This window comes from Muntiacus reevesi, chromosome 5 (genome assembly GCF_963930625.1).
Source record: "Muntiacus reevesi chromosome 5, mMunRee1.1, whole genome shotgun sequence".
NCBI classification, from domain to species: Eukaryota; Metazoa; Chordata; class Mammalia; order Artiodactyla; family Cervidae; genus Muntiacus; species Muntiacus reevesi.
This window is the reverse complement of record NC_089253.1, coordinates 23,222,326-23,241,472: the sequence shown is the minus strand read 5'-3', so window position 1 is coordinate 23,241,472 and position 19,147 is coordinate 23,222,326. Positions and strand designations below refer to the sequence as shown.

General features: G+C 41.2%; 1 protein-coding gene across 2 annotated transcripts in view; it reads left to right on the top strand.

Annotated features, from left to right (window-relative positions):
- NELL1 (neural EGFL like 1) overlaps positions 1-19,147 on the top strand; it is a 994,502-nt gene that overhangs the window by 157,836 nt on the left and 817,519 nt on the right. For both annotated transcript variants that reach the window (XM_065936472.1, XM_065936471.1), the window contains exon 4: positions 6,419-6,589. In XM_065936472.1, coding sequence (XP_065792544.1) covers positions 6,419-6,589 — 171 coding nt within the window. The remainder of the gene's footprint in view (positions 1-6,418; positions 6,590-19,147) is intronic.

The following is a 19,147-nucleotide window of genomic DNA, read 5'->3' as shown; positions in this document are numbered from 1 at the left end:
TAACCATATGACTGCTTTTTATGACCAAGTCTGTTTCTGTTTTGTTAATAAGTTTATTTGGATCATCTTTAGATTCTGTACATACGTGATATCATTTGATATTTGTCAATTTCCATCTGACTTCACATGATAATCTCTAAGTGTATCCTTGTAGCTGAAAATGGCATTATTTAATTCTTTATATCTGAGTAATATTCTGTTAGGTGTATACACCATGTCTTCTTCACCTGTCAGTGGACATTCAGGTTGCTTCCATTTCTTGGCTATTATAAATAGTGCTGCTATGAACATTGGGGTGCATGTATCTTTTCAAATTAGAGTTTTCATCTTTTCTGGGTATATGCTCAAGAGTGGTATTGCTTGGCTATTACCAAATGAATGTTAGCCATATTGTTAAAGGTATAATTAACCTTTCCTCAGTTCAGTTCACTCACTCAGTTGGGTCCGACTCTTTGTGACCCCATGGACTGCAGCATGCCAGGCCTCCCTGTCCACCACCAACTCCTGGAGTTTACTCAAACGCATGTCCATTGAGCCGGTGATGCCATTCAACCATCTCATCCTCTGTTGCTCTGTTGTCCCCTTCTCCTTCTGCCTTCAATCCTTCCCAGCATCAGGATCTTTTCCAATGAGTCAGTTCTTGACTGACTCAAGGTGGCCAAAGTATTGCAGCTTCAGCATCAGTCCTTCCAATGAATATTCAGGACTGATTTCCTTTAGGATGGACTGATTGTACCTCCTTGCAGTCCAAGGGACTCTCAAGAGTCTCCTCCAACACCACAGTTTAAAAGCATCAGTTCTTCGATGCTCAGCTTTCTTTATAGTCCAACTCTCACATCCATACATGACTACTGGGAAAACCATAGCTTTGACTAGATGGACCTTTGTTGGCAAAGTAATGTGTCTGCTTTTTAATATGCTGTCTAGATTGGTCATAACTTTTCTTCCAAGGAGCAAGAGTCTTTTAATTTCATGACTGCAGTCACCATCTGCAGTGATTTTGGAGCCTCAAAAAATAAAATCAGTCACTGCTTCTATTGCTTCCCTGTCTATTTGCCATGAAGTGATGGGACCAATTGCCATAATCTTAGTTTTCTGAATATTCAGTTTTAAGTCAACTTTTTCACTCTTCTCTTTCACTTTCATCAAGAGGTTCTTTAGTTCTTCTTTGCTTTCTGCCATAAAGGTGGTGTCATCTGCATATCTGAGGTTGTTGATGTTTCTCCTGGCAATCTTGATTTCAGCTTGTGCTTCGTCCAGCCCAGTATTTCTCATGATGCACTCTGCATAGAAGTTAAATAAGCAGGGTGACAATATAGACCCTTGACATAATCCTTTTCCTATTTGGAACCAGTCAATTGTTCCATGTCCATTTCTAACTGTTGCTTCTAGACCTGCATCCAGATTTCTCAGGAGGCAGGTCAGGTGGTGTGGTATTCCCATCTCTTTAAGAATTTTTCAGAGTTTGTTGTGATCCACACAGTTAAAGTCTTTGGCACAGTCAATAAAGCAGAAGTAGATGTTTTACCTAGGCACTGTAGGCATTATGCTAGGAAATTGCTAGGAAAATGATAGGAAACTTGTTTCTTTTAGTCTTCTTTGGCATTTTTTAGGATTTGGAGAATGATCTACCCAGGTGTTCTCTATACCTGTGATGATTTGTTTCCATTACAGAAAGAAGATAGTGGCTTATCTGGTTTTTCTCCTTTCCTCCCAATAATCCTGCCAGGGATACACATTGGATAGGAGTGACCTTGTTTCTCACATCCATTTTGCCTTGACCTCCCCACTGAGACTTCTGGGGGTATTGCACTCACTTTGGAGGTCTTTGGGGTGTGAGTTATTTCTCCAAACAGTCAATATATATCTTTGTGGAGCTGCTGGAAAAAAGACTTTTTCCTGAAAGCTTTTTGCCTTTACTATTGATTTAGTACTGGAACCATTTAAAAATTAATCCTGCTGTTTTCATCCTAGTGAATGGAAGAAACACAATCATCCAGCAATAACCACTTCAACATTTTGAGTGTATATAGTTATCCTGTTGGTCTGCCTAATATTCTGAAGAAATGGATTCCATGTCATAAGTTACTGGGAAAATGACAAATATTTTAATGAAAATAATTGGTTGATCTTAATCTATGTTATTTGGAATTATTGTTCCTGACTTTTATTTATGAATATAACATGGGAATCAGGTAGTTTTGTGAGATTTGAATTCAGTTCATAGTTATTGATTGTTGCTAACCCTCAAGGGTAGGCTTTGGAGAACTACACTGTTTATGGCTAGGGTCTGCCTAGCACTTAAGCAAAAACTTAGGTTGAAGCAAAAAACTTAGGTTGAAGTAAATTGAGCTATGTAAATACAGGGTAGGGAAGATTCACCCTCATAGTTATTTTGAGTCAAAATAGTTTTGAGTCAAAGGACTTGCTGTGTTAGATATCTGTAAGTCAGTGTCAACGTTAAGATACACTCAGTTATGCACAGTGCAAAGGAGACATTTTTATTCCTGGATTCTATGTTTAGGGGGGAAGCTGATCCATCTTACCATACCTGAAGCATGGTGACCCAAACTGGGGAAGAATCTGGAAAGAATGGTGAGACCCCATCTTTGACCAGGAAGGCCTCTTATTTTGGGTGGGAGCAAGAGTATAAAAGATTGAGCTGGAAATGCTTGGTCTAAAAGAGAAAGCTTTGTAGTGCATATTACTGCTTTTTTCAAATATTTGAAGGAAGAACAAGTTTTTCTGGGAGCCAGGACAGTTCACTGGAGCAGCACACTTGGCTGAGGTGCCAGTCTAAGGGGAGAAATGCTGCTCATGAAATCTGATTGGTGACTTTATTGCCTATACAGCTGGTCCTTCCCACAAACTCCCAGGAAGACCCTAAAGCACTTGAGGGCTGAAGAGAGGACTGGTAGGGGTGAGAGCTCCCTGAACAGTGGCTCACTCTCGCTTTTGGTGTCCTCTCTTCCTCTGAAAGCACCACATGGCTCTTAACTCACTTGCTCACAGCATCAGACTTTGGCTTCTTGACCGTGATTAGTTGGCTGGGGCATAAAGCAACACCTGGTGTACTTAATCACAGTGCTGCTTAACTCTTAATGTGTGTGTGAATCATCTGTGAGTCTTTTTAAAGCACAGATTCTGATTCAAGTGTGTCTTGGTTGGGGCCCTATAATCTGAATTTCCATAAACGATGATGCTGCTGGTCAGTGGACCGTACTTGAGTAACAAGTGTGTGTGTAAGTCGCTCAGTTGTGTCTGTTTGCAACCCCATGGACTGTAACCCGCCAGGCTACTCTGTCCATGGGATTCTCCAGTCAAGAATACTGGAGTGAGTAGCCATTCCAGGGAATCTTCCCAACCAAGGGATTGATCCCAGATCTCCCACACTGCAGGCAGATTCTTTATCATCTCTGAGTCACCAGAGAAGCAGGCTCTACTACAAATCTACAGTCTGCCCTTTGGGCTAACATCAAGTGCTTTCAGGCCAAATGACTGCCTCCTCCATGTTGCTTTCAGGACTAAGCCTCACACCACTATTAGCAGAGGATTACTGCCTGCAAGTACTGCCTTTTTCTCTTCCAGGACTCATGAAACAGTTTTAGCCAGGTATCACTTAACTATCTGATTTCTTTGTCATCTCTAGGATACCTTTTGCAGTTATCTATGAATAACTTTTATTTTCCCTTTTTAATTGCATAAGAGCATTCTTAGGTCACAGGATTTGGCCCTGTCTGCAGGCTTGAAATGCTGGGGAATTACTGTCATGTGTAAATAGTCTTCAACTCTAACTTTTTTTTTTTTTTTTAAACATAGCATCTTGACTTTCATCTGGGTTGTTTGAGATATAGTAGTTCTTGTACATATGCATGATGCTATCAGATGTCCCATGACACAAGTAACCATTTGTGTAATATTAGGGCACATTTGTTTTAACTGTATGTTTGTGATTACTCCAAGGTATCCACTTACTCCAATTCATTGCAAAATGATCTTTAAAAGATATGTTTATAATACACTGAGCAGTTGCTCACTGAGGCAATGATGATTAAACCTGGTTAAATATATATGCCTCCTTTTTTCTTTGTTTATTATGATTCAAGTTACCGTGAATATTTTTGATTGTCATTGATTGAGGTGCTTTCAAGGTCATGTTCCTTCCCCCAGGAGTAGCTTGTTGGTCAAAGTAAAGTGATTGAAAGAGTTCCTATTATATGTTAATCTTGGTAAGGTCTTAAGTACCAAGTTATGCTGCTTTTCTATAGAGGAGCTGTGTGGTCTTGGACAAGGTATTTTAATATCTCTGATCATCTGTGAACTCATCTGTAAAATAGTGATAATCGTACTTAGCTTGAAGAAATTAAATGAGATATTTATGAAAGCCCATTTCTAGAATGCCATATTTAATCATGAAATGATAGCTTCAACTTTCCTTTGTTTACTATTTGCCAATTTCTGGCTTTTTTGAGGGGAGGGGCATACATTTGATTTCTTTTCCCACTATTCTGTAAATGGGAAATCTTAGAACAGGATCTGTTTTAAATCTTATCTTAGCTTTTCAATATGTGTTCAGCCCTGACACCCTGAGTAAATTAATGAATGACCTGATAATCTCTAAGATTTTCCTGACCTTTTAAGTCCTCTGATTGTTTGACTCTTCCAGTATTCTGGGTGCTTAGAAAAAAAATTGGAGAATTCTCTTAAAATGAATGTCTTGTACGTTAAGGAATTTCCTCCTTAACAGGCTTAAAAAAATATATATTATATTATTACTAGTAAGTATGTACCTGGACCCAGGAGATGGCTACAATAGTGTAAATAGCCTTTTCTATGTATGATCTTGAGCCTAGTTCTTTGTATAGTCCACGTGAGGTGAGTCAGAGGCTGGTCTTGACTTTGCTTTTCCTGCAGTGTGATCTTGGGAAGATCTGTGTGAAAGATGAGCAAGAAATGTGCATTTGTTTTCATATGTGATGTGAGATTTGGAAGTCATGGATAATAGAAGCTGAGATTCATGATGTATTTATCTCAGTGCTCATGGAGAATGCATTTTATGTTCTGGATTGAATATGCTTGGGTTAGAGGGGTCAGGCCAGCTCAGTGAATTAAAGCAGAAGCAGTAGGTCCTTCCACATCTTGAGATTGAACATGGTTACCTATTTAGGCAAGCAGTTCTTGGATTGCCTGAGTGGATAAGTTGCTGGGAGACAGTGGCAGTTGAGGCCATCTTTACTAGTTTGTCTCTATGCCTATGAGATGAGGCCTAACTGGTAGATAGTACATGGATTGTCACATCTAGCTCTGAGTTTAAAATCTGGCTTGGGTATGTTACTTAATTCTAGATAGTACATGGATTGTCACGTCTAGCTCTGAGTTTAAAATCTGACTTGGGTATGTTACTTAATTCCAGATAATACATGGATTGTCACATCTAGCTCTGAGTTTAAAATCTGGCTTGGGTATGTTACTTAATTCCAGAATCCCAGTTTTTTGTTTTCTTTTTTTTAAGATACTCAGAAGGTATCGTATCGGTCTTCCAGGTTTCTGTGAGTGATGGATTAATATATGTCAGAGGCCCAGTGCGGTGCCTGGCAGTGAGATTGGACCCTGTGGTGATGATGGTCACGGTGAGACATTTCAGAAGGGACACATAGGAAGCTACATAGTTCTGGCCCCATGAACATATCAGCCCTGGTGTGTGACTGAGGAGTGTCCCGAAGTTGCCTGCTGCCTTTTAGGGCCAGTGTGCCGACTGCAGAGGAGGTGCTGAGTGTTTCACGGATCTAGAAAAAGAAGGTAACAATCTGCCAAAAGAAAAGGTCAATCACATGTTTCATTCCATGACATTTGGAAATATTAACACGTAATGCGAGTAGCTTCAAACATTCCTTCCTTATTGGTTATGTAGGAATTGTTCACTTACAGTGTCTTATCCGGTGGGAAGTAAAAACAGCAACAACAAAAACCTTATTCATCTCTTCTGTGATAGTTTGTTTCCATCCCTGAGAGTTCATGTGACTTGTATTTTCCTTTAATTCTTGAAAAAGTAGAAGTGGCAGTAATAAAAATAAGCATCGATAGACCCATTCCATGCGAATGGCCTTTAGTAGACAGTAGAAAGGAGACCTGAATTATATTTAAGTGACGCTGCACTGAGTTTGCCAATTAGCTGGTCACCTGTCACTCACAGTGCATCTGTCAGTCACCTTATCAGGCCTTCAGGCTGTCGCTCTGAGGACTCTTGGAGAGAAGGTGAATTGGGTTCCATGTTGTACAATTAATTGTGGGTTGTGTTTCTTTGCATCGTGTTGAGTTAATTTTAGATTCTGGGAATCCTGGTAGGAAGTCATGAGGATTGATGATGGCTGTGATACCCAGAAGTAAAACAAAACACATTTTTGTTCTTTATACACAGCTATTTTGAACTGGAGAGCAGTGGTCTGAGGGATGAGATTCGCTATCACTACATACACAACGGGAAGCCCCGGACAGAGGCGCTTCCGTACCGGATGGCTGACGGGCAGTGGCACAGGGTTGCGCTGTCAGTCAGCGCCTCCCATCTCCTGCTCCACATCGACTGCAACAGGTATGTCTTTGCCTTTGATCTTCTGTGATTGTGCCCTTGAAATCGAGCAATGGAGAAGGGAAAAAACCAATCTCCTCCAAGCCTTCCTGGGAAATAAAAACCAAGGGACCCTAGGAGTCATTTAACATACCGAATGGGCCGTTAGGTGTGCCGGAATGACCAACTGTAATATGCTAAGAAAACAGTCCATTAAAATGAAACCATATGCGGCGATTAGGAAGAAATGTACGAAAGGTTGATTACAGATGGGGGACTATTAAGTACACCTCGGTGTGCTGTAGGTACCGGTTGGAATTCCATGGAGCTGTGATTACAGTTAACTGTGATGTATTGTTGTTGAGTCCGTTCCACTTGGAAGCAAATGAGCTGGTCTACCTTCAAATGAATCCGAGAAGCTGGTGCTACTGGAGCGGCTAATTCTATTTCACTTCATCAAGCACAGCTTTGCTTAAATATTTTTTCCAAATGGAAACTTCTTAAAGGGGCTGTTTTTGGAATCTTTTGGAATTGATGCCATTTATCTTCTGCAGAGGGATGAGTCTTCCAGTTTATCAGAGGGTGGCAGGACTACTTTGAAGACAGAGGTGGGGGGTGAGAGCAGGAAGGGAGAGTTTCACTGGATGCTGTGGGTTGGGGTGGGAAGGAGATATCTTCCTCCATGTCTGTCCTTAGGGGGAGGTTTACTGCCAGCTGAAGAAAGGACACTACTGGTCTCTATTGGTTCGCATGTGGCTGGATAGCTGGATGATGGTGGTGAAGGGGGATGTTTTCATTTCTCCAGAACCCACTGAAACTCTTTATGGATAGTGATCTGAGTCCTATTATAGAGAATCTTTTGTGATGCAAAGTAGCCATGAATGGTTGGTCTTCATTAATATTACTGCCAAAGTTAAATGATTGTTTGGCCACAGGACTTGTTCTTTTAGGCCCTGGAAAAAGTATACGCATGTTGAGGACAGCCTCCCTTCTGGCACCCAATAGAAAGAAGCTCCAGACTGCATTTCTGATGAGGGGATGCTTCGATATGCTTGCTAGTCTGGCTCTGCAGTCTCTCTTAGGAGAGGACCTGGAAAAGCAGAGAACAGAAACTAGTGTCAGGTTTAAGGGAAGTTCCACCATCTTGATGTGAGCCTTGGGCTAGCTTGGTCTATCTATTTAAAGTGCTTTCTGGATTTTCTGGAGAATTGTGGCTTCAATTAGATGTAATGTGTGCCTGGATGACATTTCCACAGAAACAAGGAACTCCTTTTTACCTTGGGCTGGGCAGCTTGGATGAGCCAGCTCTCAGTCACTAGTTCCATTTCCACCTTCAAGAACTCACTGGCTCTTTTAATTCTCTAGAACTAAAGAGGCCTGCCAGGTAACATTTCTGCTTCACCCTACCCACCACCCATATTTTACTCAAATGGGAGATAAGAAGGGTCCTGTGTGTCCTTCTTTACCGCAGGTAAGAAAGAAATGTTGAAGCTCTAGTTTAGTACTTCCCAACTGAAACATCCTGGGGACACTGCTGTTTTCTTGCTCTGCAATTATTCGCTTCCTCTTTGTGTAAGTTTTATCTTTTATTTCCCAATAGTCTCCTCTCTAGAGAAGAGGAAAGAGAGGGAGGATAGTTTGTGCTAATTGAAGATTCCCTGCCTTCACAAATGCTCTGGTCCCTATGAAATTGTCTCCTCCGCCATCCTCAGACACTTGTTAGCTGTGTGAATTTGGACACATGAATTCCTTTGCATCTCAATGTAATTTGTAAACTGGGACTGTTAGTATTGTATGTGCTGTTACACATATTCACAGATGGGAATGTTAAGTAAGATGATTTGCATGAAGTGCTTTGGGTGGTGCTTGGCCTTTGGCACCCAGTACATGGTGGTGGTGGCTGTTACTTTATTATTATTTATTCTGCACATCTGTGATGACCCTGGGTCTCCAGACTTTCATTTGTCATGTATTCTGGCCTCTCTGCCATGAAAATAGGGAGAGGACAGGAGAGCTGGAACCCACAGTATGCTTTAGGGTCAGCTGCGTTTATACAAAATGGATTTGAGGAGGTTCTAAATACTAGGCCCCTTCTCTGGTGGTTTGTTTTTTATACTTTCATTCATAGCATAACTTATTTTCCTTTATTTAAGATCTTAAGGGAAAACATAAAGTTGGTGCCAGTTAATAATTTATGGACTCAGTACAAATGAGGTTTTTAGATAGGTTAGGGAAAGAGAAGCTGGGAATGACTGGGCCAGAAGAGAGGTCAATTTTTATTTTGGTGTAGGAAAAAGTCTAGAAACAGTTATAAAACCTGACTATACTTAAGAATTATGGATAACCAGGAGCCATCTCTGACCTGGTGAATCAGATTCCCTGAGTGTGGAACTACATTCTTCACAAACTCTCTGGGTAGTTCTTACGCAATCAGGTTGGCCTTGGTGCATGGGCTGACATTTGAAAACCACTGGTTTAAATAGAGGGAGTACTTGCGGTTTCCCCAGATGTGGGAATCTCAACTGTGTAATGTGTGTTAGTGGGGAACTGCGTTTTTGCTTTCCCTTGAGAAAAAAAGGAAAGAGGGAGCAGAAATTGGAGGATAGCCTGGGCTGCAATAAATAAGTAAGGGACCCTGGAAATCCAAGTGCCTGAAAAGAACAGCCCCAGTGAGGAGGAGGGAAAGTTTAAGGTGAGGATATTGTCTAGTATGTGGAACAAACTTCTCTTCTGCAAAAGTTTCTTCCTGGCCAGCACTGGCTGATTTTTAAAATGGCAGAAGCTCTGGGCTATTTATCAAGATGCTGGTCCCCTATGTCTTATCTAGGCCACCCTTACAGAGAGTGAATTTCAGAAAGGCTGATTTTTATTTCCTAAGCTATGCATTTCATACCGTTGTGAGATTCTTCCTTTTTGATTCCTTTTGCCCCTTAAAGTTATGCTTCCTTATTTTTCTCAAGCTGTCACCTGCTAGAGCAGTGCTGGATAGAAGATAAATGGTGATGCAATAGATAACATTTTTGGATGTTGACTTTGCTAGTGACCATGCTAAGGGCTTTATATAGATTAATTTATCACTCTGGCTATTATTTGTCTTGTCTAAAAGTGATGGAACTGAAGTTACATTCTGTTTCTGTAACCCTCTGCTGTTAAGGGGCAGCTCTAGGATTTGGACCGGAGTCTGATGTCTGTGTGTCTGCTCTAACCACTAGGCTCTTCAGCTCAACGTGAGGGACTGTTGGCACTGAACTTAGAACATGATGGAAGGAAAGAGTCAGACTCAGTGTGGGCAGTTTGTTCTTTACTTCTAGTATTTTCCTCTCACGTGTCTTACATTGCTGATCTTCCGGGTTGGTGGGCAAGATGGGATCTTACACAACCCATTGGTTTGGCACAAGGAAAGGGACTTCTGCCTGCTGGACTTATTAGGCCAGGTAACGTGCTAGGTGTGATCGGTGTAATAGTCCTTGGGGCAGCCATATGGTGTGGAGGCAGTTTTATTAGACCGATTTGGAAGTAGAAAGGCTCCAAGATGGTAAGTAACTCAGTTCCAATCACATAACATAACCATGGAGCTAAAACTCTGAGCCAGGATCTAACTCCCCAACCTTTCCTGCCTACCTCTTGCTCTCTGCCTCTGAAATTCATGTCCTTTCCAAAATAAAGTCATAAACACTCCATGAAGTCTTCCCAGGAGAGAGAAGCTACAAAAATGTCAGGAGCCCTAAAAATACTTGAAATCAGAGTGAGGAGATCTCCAGGTAGTTCCATTGTTCTGAGGAACTGGAATGTGGCAGAAATTTCTCCTTTTCTTAGAATTGAGAAGCAGAACCTTTTCAGACCTAATTACAAAAATTGTCGCAAGAAAAGTGACTGCTATTTCAGTTGGTAATCTTAACACTTTCTGCCTGTTACTGAGACACACTTTTCTTCCTGCTTCAGCTGTTTAGCTGGGCCTACTTAGAAACTCCCAAAGTGTGGGTAGCAGATTACCTCAAGCTAGAAATATTAAAGGAACCACTCAGTTGGGTGGCCAGCCTGATTATCTCCACTGCCTTAGGTTTTTCTTTTGCTTCCTTTGTATTAAGAGTTGCCAGCAAAGCTGAGGAGGAGGCCTGAACTAACATTCCTTCGATTACCCTGCTCCATCCTCAGCTCACCCTGAAGCCTCTTCCAGTCACTCAAAGACTGCAATCCCCTGACATCTGGGATCCAGTGTTTAAGGGTTCTTTTACCACAAAAGGGATTTTCTTTCCTTCTCTTTATTTAGTAACTTCTAATTTTCAATCTATCCAATTAAAGTACTGGGCACACTGTCTCTGCCAGGCTGTGGGGAATACAAAGAAATAGGAGTTCTTGCCATCAGGAAGTCCTTGGCCTATTCATTCAGTCCTTTTGAATTCTGAAGCCACCAGCGTCCCCCACAGTGACTGGCCCTGATCCTTGGATATTAGAAGAATCGTGGACTCTCATGGGAGCCTGTGAGCAGGCTGTTTAAACACTAATGATAGCAGCTAAGCAGAGAGAAAACTGAAACTAGTCACTCCCAGCATCTTGGTCTTGAAAGGACAGTGAAGGAATGGACTCAAAAGTATTTTCCCTTCAAGTGGTACCTGCATCCAGGCTTCAGCAGGAACTTTCTGCAGTACACAGGACTCCCTGCTCCAATCCCACCACCTCTTGGCTCACTGCTGGAACAATTGCTCTCTTACCCAGTCCCATTGAAATGGAACTCAGAACTCACACCTCATTTGTTCAAGCTTGTGCAGTAGACATAGTGCCCGCACATACATACACACACCTGCAGCCTGGTTGTCACTCTGACAGAGTTAGCTCAGTGATTGTAGTCTAAACTGTAAACATATTTAGATTTTACCTCGAAAGCTTGGTGTTGATTTACTGCAGAGCACATTCAGCTTTTCCATACAACTGATTTTGAAGAACTCGCAGACCCAGAAAACTAAACTTACTCTAAATCACTGAACAAGTCAGTAATTCAAAGTTTGTCAAATATTTCAGAATAACTTCACGATAGGAGCATCTCTTTATATGTCTAGGTTTTTCATAATGAAGTACGGTGATACGGCATCTTTTTTCCAGAGAGCTCCTAAAGTATTTACAAGCATGTTGTTAAACCGAACATTCTTTAACCTAGTTAAGCCATGTATAATGTACTACAATGACTTTTCGACAGACATTTACACTACAGTAAAGGGAGATGACTATCAAAGACCACTACTTCCAAAAGAGTTAGGCCAAGATTCTCAGTCTCCTGCTTCCTGCACTAATGTATTATTTACTTCATATACAGGAACACATGCACACAACTCATCAAAATTAAAACTGAGAATGTAGTATATGCCTGACGTCCAGCTAACCTAGCAGCACCCGATCTTCTGTCCCAAAAGAAGTGATAAGGAAAGAAGACAGGATATAGCCCATGTGTAATTTAATTAACAGTAAAAGGCAACGGTACAAGGAATGTTGTAAGGTGGTACCTGATGGATTCCTGGTTTCCTAGTAGAGACCATCACGTCGGGAGACCACAGGAGGGAGAGCTCCTGGTGACATAGCGTAGCTTCTCAGTTTCTTACATCCCAGGTAAAAATGCATGACATTCTCTGCAACGTTACAGTTTTGCCACCGTGATTTGATTCTGTATAAGTTACATGAGAACCTGATTTGGAATGAGGTTCATCTTGTGAGCATGACAAAGCTAGTCATAGTGCCAGTGATAAAAGATTGTGTATCAGTGAGTGGATCAAGTTGGCAGTGAGAGACTGCCTGCAGAGAAGGAAATATGACAGAGGGGATGACAGGGAGAGAAGAGCTGTTCTTATGTGACCAGGCACATGTTCTCTGGTTTAACCTAAACCTGTAATGGATGCTGGACCTTTGTCTTGGTTTTGCCACTTATAAAATGTGACTTAATGTGCAATGATGGAGTGTGAAATCAGGAAATCTGTGTCTTAGATTCTTTGAAGACTCTTCCTGTCCTCTCATCTCCAATCCTTCTTCTCTGTCAGAATCTGTGCTTATATCTGTAAAATGGGAGTAATAGTAACTCTTCTACCATATACTGGATGTAGGAATGTAGCAAGAGAGTGTGTGCAAAATCCCTAGAAAATTTCAAGCTACTCTATGAACACACAGCATCATGAAGTGGTATAAACATGTGACATCATATTGCAAAGATGTTTCAGTGTCATACTGGAAATGAAAGCAATTTAATTAAATCTTCACTTATACAAAAAGTGAAGTTTTTTGTGTGAAGATCCATGTCTCATGGATGAGGATCTGGTGCATAATGTGAATCCATGGTGCAGGGTAGGGTTTGAGGTCCATCAGGTCCCTGAAATTATTCTAACTGCCAAATCCTAGGCATGGTTCTCCAACAGTTTGTCTTTTAGTTCCATAGTTGGTAGTACAACACAATGATAAATGATTTTTATGCCAACAGAGTCCCTGCAAAAGTTAGTAACTGCAGAGGCTCTTTAAAAATATATAACTGAGGCTGAATGGGAAAGAGAACATCCCCTCCAATGTGATACAGTGTTTCCTTGATCCTGGCAGGGCTTTGAGAATGTGGCATGGCTCCTTTCCTTTTTACTTCTGTGAGAGAGGAGATTCAAAGATTTACTTCCCCCATTCTCAAACCATGAGCCAAAATGATCACAGCTTTTAGGAGATGTGCAGGTGCAGTTTTACTGAATGAGGAAACCACTGTCTTAGAATTTCCTGGCTTTCCTAAGCATAATAGATACTATTTGCATCTCTACTTTGAAAATCTGGCTTGTTATCACAAACACATTCTGGACTAAAAACTAGAGCTACCAGAAAGTGTTAAATTTGTATGACCCTGGGAAATTCATTTACTGTCCCTGGGTCTTAGCTCCCTAGAAATAAAACGAGGGGCTAGGACTAGATTTCTGAATCTCCTTCCACCACTACTCTTCCAGGCATATCTCATCACAATGCTTAGTTAGGGTATGCATTTTTTTGTTGTTGGTTTTTTGCCTTCAGGACCCTGGAGAGCAACCGAACTTGCTGTCTTCACGGGTCTGCTTCTGTGGTAGACCAGCAGGCAGTTTGCAGTCATCTAAATTGATTGCGTGTTGACAGTGCAGCATGCTGCTGGTGAAGAAAGGCTACTTACCCTAGATACCCAATCTTTTTTTTTTTTTATCCCCCCCTCGCTTGCCTTCCTTCTTGCTAGAGTAGATGCTGAATATGCAATTTTGGATATCTAAGGAATGTTGACATCTTACTCTCTCCACCTTACGCTCTTTCTTTCTTTCAGACATCTTCTGATCCAGACAGGTGACAGTGGACAGCCTTTTTGGGGGTATATAGACTATCCTGGCTGTGGAGGCCGGGTAGCTTGATAACCTACAAGATAAAGCAGTGTACTGTAGCCAGCAGATGATGGATAGTTGTACTATTAAAGAAAACAAAACAAAACACACACATCCTCTGAATACTGAAGGGAAAAAAAGGCCTTTGTTGCTGCCAAACCATAGGGACTTAAATAATGGGAGGTAATGAATCTAAAGGTCTAGATGGCCAATGCAATACATTCCAAATTGTAGATTATTCAACAAAGTAGAAGGTCTTCACTGGTGGCTCAGTTGGTTAAGAGTCTACCTGGAATGCGGGAGACCCGGGTTCAATCCCTGGGTTGGAAAGTTCCCCTGGATAAGGAAATGGCAATCCACTCTAGTATTCTTGCCTGGAGAATTCCATGGACAGAGGAGCCTGTTGGGCTACAGTCCATGGGGTCACAAAGAGTCGGATATCGCTGAGTGACCAACACTTTCACTTTTAGCACAGTAGAAAGTGGCTGCTTAATTATTAAGGTGCTCAGACATGACCATGTTGGATGTCTCATTCTGGCTGAGACCCACATGCTTGTATTCATGCATTGTACCCTGCAGCTTATTAATTCCAACCTCATTAGGTGGATTCCAAGCTTAACTCTGCCCGATCTTCTAATGACATGAGTAGCAAACCCATTTCTAATTTTGTCTTTTCAAAAATCTTTTATCTTTTTTTTCTTGTTGCCTGGTGGGTTTAAATATGCTTTTGGTCAACAGTGGCCTCAATGGCAGAGAGGTAGAAGGTTAAAGGATTAACTGAAGTGGATGATGAGAGAGTGGCCTGCATTTTCCCATCTATCTGCATTCCTGGGCTTTCAGAATTACAAATGGAAAAGACTAAAAAGAAATACAATAGAATCTTCCCTTTATCTGGTGGTTTGTTGGCTACCTGAGGCCATAAGTAGATTAACAAGAAGGTACATTATTGCATACACGGGACCTAAGATGTATTAAAATAGAAGGGAAAATAAGACTTCATTTCCAACTTACAGTGATTTCATCTATATGCCTTCAGACACATCTTGAGTTGTGATTTAATGCATGGACATGGGTTTATACAGGATGAATGGAAGGGGGCAAATAGGCTGCAGGAGAAATAATTTTTTTTTTTTTTTTTTTAGGAGAAAATATCAAAGCTTGCATTTTTATTGTTACAGCTCAACTCTGTCCTTGATGATGGATACGTATGGTTATTCCTTAAAAAGAAAAGCAGCAAGAGAAAACAAAAACTCAAACCAGAGCAATATGTATGATGGAACCCAATTTCTTAAAAAATGTACATTTATACATTAGTTGTCTCTGTTCCTTCTCTGCTTCGCTTGTTGGAAAGGAACACTGGGGAATAAAAAATGCATGAGCCATGAGGACTTTTTAATTGAAAAAGAAAAAGAATTCCAAATACTACGTTAGTTTTCTAGTTAGAGCAGGGGTACTGATGTTGTCATTGAAAAGAACTGATTTTCTATACTACTGGAGAGAAATTAATCTATCTCTCTGGGAACTTTAATTAAATTAATGTTATAAATAATAGCAGCCAGAGTGGCTGGATGCAAGGCAACAGATTTATAGCTGAACCTGTTTGGCTGCTTCTCTTGCAGGGGTATGGTGGAGATGGGGCGTGGGGATGAGGAGGCTTGGAAGGAAAAGGTTTTTGTGAATGCTTTCCCTGCTCTAACCCCTTTAATTCAGTTAACTCTTAGCCCTCAGCTCATCCCTCGTCTTGTGAGTGTGTCTCTAGTAAGAACCACAGAGCCCCTGAGCCAGCTGGTTAATGTGTCTGGGCCTTCATCTGAGGGTTTTCCTGGGCAGTTAGAGTGGAAATAATTTCCCTTCTCCGTAAAGAGACTGTGTGATGCCATCTCAAACTCTTTCTCAGGAAGGTCCTGCTGCATCTTTAGTCACTAAAGTCTGTCTGAGGGTATCACTTTCCTGACATCAAATTTTACATATAGGAACTTACAGGCTTGGAGTTGGAGCTCTCAGGGGGCTTCTTTGGGATACTCAGAATACCTATATTACCCAGAAGGGAATTGCATCTCCGGGAGAGGTAAACAGCTGTCATCCATCCTGGTGTGTCCCCAGCAGAGCTCATTCAGTCACTCAGCGTTCTCTGGGTTGGTGCTGTCTTTGACGCACAAGCAGAGAGGGAGCTGAGGAATCGATGATTTCAGTTTCTTGAATTCTTTGACATTTTGGCCTCAGAGACCCAGCACCATGCCAGGAAAAACTCAGACTTTTTGCTCAGTCATTGCTGAGTTGAAGGTTAATGTTTTGGACTCTTTTTTTTTTTTTTTATTAAAGGTGATCTATTTATTCCCTTGATCTTTTTTTGTAAAAGCACTGTGAGGTGGATGTTCTTGCATCTTATAGATGGAGATTTTTGAGATACTGAGGATAGAAATGACTTGTCCAGGAGCTCATAGTCAGTCAGTGACAGATGGAAGCCAGAGTCCAGAGGTCTTTCCTTATTTCTTTTTCAGGGAGATTATTCTTTACCAATCCCGTCCACCTTCTTCCCTCTTCTCTTCCTCCATCTTTTTAACACCCCTGTGTGACAAGATATCACTTCTAACTTCTCATGGAATAAGTATAAGTTATCCTACTTATAAGCTGAAACCAACAAAGGCCAAATTCCATGTATTACTTTCTCAGACTGAGGAGGCTGGTTACTTCCAAGGACCTTGTCGCGCCAAAATTGACCTTGTTATAAATTCCAACCACTGTTGGTCTTTGGACTCGATAGATAATTTCACATCACCTTTTTAGATTTAAAGACTCTTCTTCCTTCCTGGAATCTAGTATTGATAGACAGGTTCATGACTTCAATCCCACAGAGATAATACGGGGTCAGGGCTGCAAATGACCCGTCATCCCTATATGATTTGTATGCTTTGCATGTGTCTCCATACTGATGTGCAATGGCCAAGGACCTAATCTTAAATCATGACTGACCGCAAATGAGCCATTCGGGCATTTCTTCAAATGTGAAATAGATGCGTTACGCTAGTCTCCAGTATTACATGGGTGGCTTTACACAGTTCTGATATAAATTTTGATATTCATTATTTCAAGGTAATAAACTCTCTGTGTTCTTTAAGGTGACTTTGCAATCACAAGGTCTCATTAGAAACTACTGGTGGTGAAACAAAGGGTGGAGTGGTGGCAGACCCCCACTTAGGAGGGCATTTGTCGTTGTTGCTTCTTTTATCGGTATCTAATTAGATATGTACTAGAGCCTGCAGGAGCTAATAAGAGCAAGGCCTAGGAAATAGGTGAGCACACTGAATTGTGAGTCTTTTTCACAGTCAGCAATCTTTCATGGACATTAGGGCGATACATAAAGACTTCACACTGCAAACCAGATCACATATTCCCTTCCCACTTCAGCACCCACATAAGCTCATTTAATGGCCTCCTATAAACTTAAGGCTAAAGGTCACTATCCCTAATATAGTTTAAATCCTTAATATAGCTTAAATTTTTTTTTTGCATAGTCTAGCCCATGTTTCCTTCTTCAATTTCTTCTTACACTACATTCTTTTAGTTCTTTATCATATTCTTTGAAGCCTCAGGATTTCTGTACATGCCATTTCTTGAAAATCAAGTTCACGTCTACTTACCCTTAATTTTCAGGACAAGAGAAAGAAGTTTCTTGTGTTTTACTATTTCTTCATAAACTGTTTCCCTACAGAGTGATTTTTGATCATTTGATTGATGTCTGTCTTTCTCACAGGCTGCAGACCCCCCTCGAGAGCTCACCCTTGCATCCCCAGTGTATATCGTAGAGCTGTCACATAATAGGTGTTGTAAATTTCAATGTGATTTGTAAATATCAGGCCTGGGGAAAGATGAAGATAAAGTTACCCTGGCATTTCTGCTTTGAACTTCCGTGGATTCTTTTCTCCAGGAAGGCAGTTAATCTGTAGAAGACTTTCGGTGATTTCCTGGTCTGATTCACAGCACAGGGTGAGGTGTGCCCCACTTGCAAGTTGAATTTACATGTCTCCTATGTCTGCAGGAGCTCTGGCAGGCACAGGAGAGCAGAGGTAGCTTACACATGGGGCACAAACGTAAACTGATCACTGATAGGATTAAGGGGAATGTTCCCTCTCTGTTGGAGAGAAAACACAGTTGGGTACACTTGTCTGGTCTGTGGACATATCACCATCATCCAATTCTGTGGGTCTGTTTCTTCAAACCATAGCCAAAGCTCACAACAGGATCTCCTGTCAAGCTCATTCAGTAAACACTTTGGGTAGGATTCCATGAGAGTTCCCGGCTGTTTTGGTATAGCCTTATTGTGAAATTCAATGGATACATTTTTTCTTTAATTTTCTTAAATGGTGCCTGATTCACATATTACACAAAGTTAAAAACAAAAAATATAACAAGAAGAAATGGGAGAACACAATTCCAAGCAATAATTGTGAAGTTTGGGGTGAAAATTCTTGCAGTATAAGTTAGTTTTATATAATGGAATAATAAATTTATTAAAAGCCTTCCCCATATATGTGACATAATATGTAATAAAATACTGGATAACTTATAAAAAATGAAATAAACTGTTCCAAACCATGTGATACCGATCACCCTGTCCCTAACTCCTTTGCACAGAAGTCATCATTATTATCAGTTTTATTTCTCTTCTCTAGAATTTTTCTTTGCATATGCAAACATATTGTCTTCCATAGTAAGACAGCACTGTATGTATTTGTCTTTAATTTGATTTTTCATTCAACAGAGTAAAACCTGATGCAACATTGGTGTGTAGCAGAAACATACTTAAGAAGAATGAGGGCTGTGGATTAGTCTGGGCAGCTCTGTCCCTTGGCAGTGTGAGGAACGGTATTTACCTGCATGCTCTAGCCTCATGCTTTGGGCTGTTGTCCATGCCTCTGGCCTGTCATGTACAGCAGTGACATAGCAACAGGGCAGGAAGCCAGGCACCCCGCTCTTGGATCAGCGTGGCCTGTCTCAGCAGGGTAGCTAGGTGAGACCTTGACAATTAGCCTATGCTGAGATGGGAGTTACAGGATCAAAGTGGGTGTGTGATGAGGGTCAGATGTTCTGAGCGCAGGCATGATGCTGAATTTTGTTTTATGTGGCTGAAGTGGAACTGGTGCTGGCCAGGCTCAGGCGTCAGGTGAACACAATGAGAGAATGTCGTTTCATGGTTAAGAGCACAAGCTTTTGGAGTTGGCTAGCC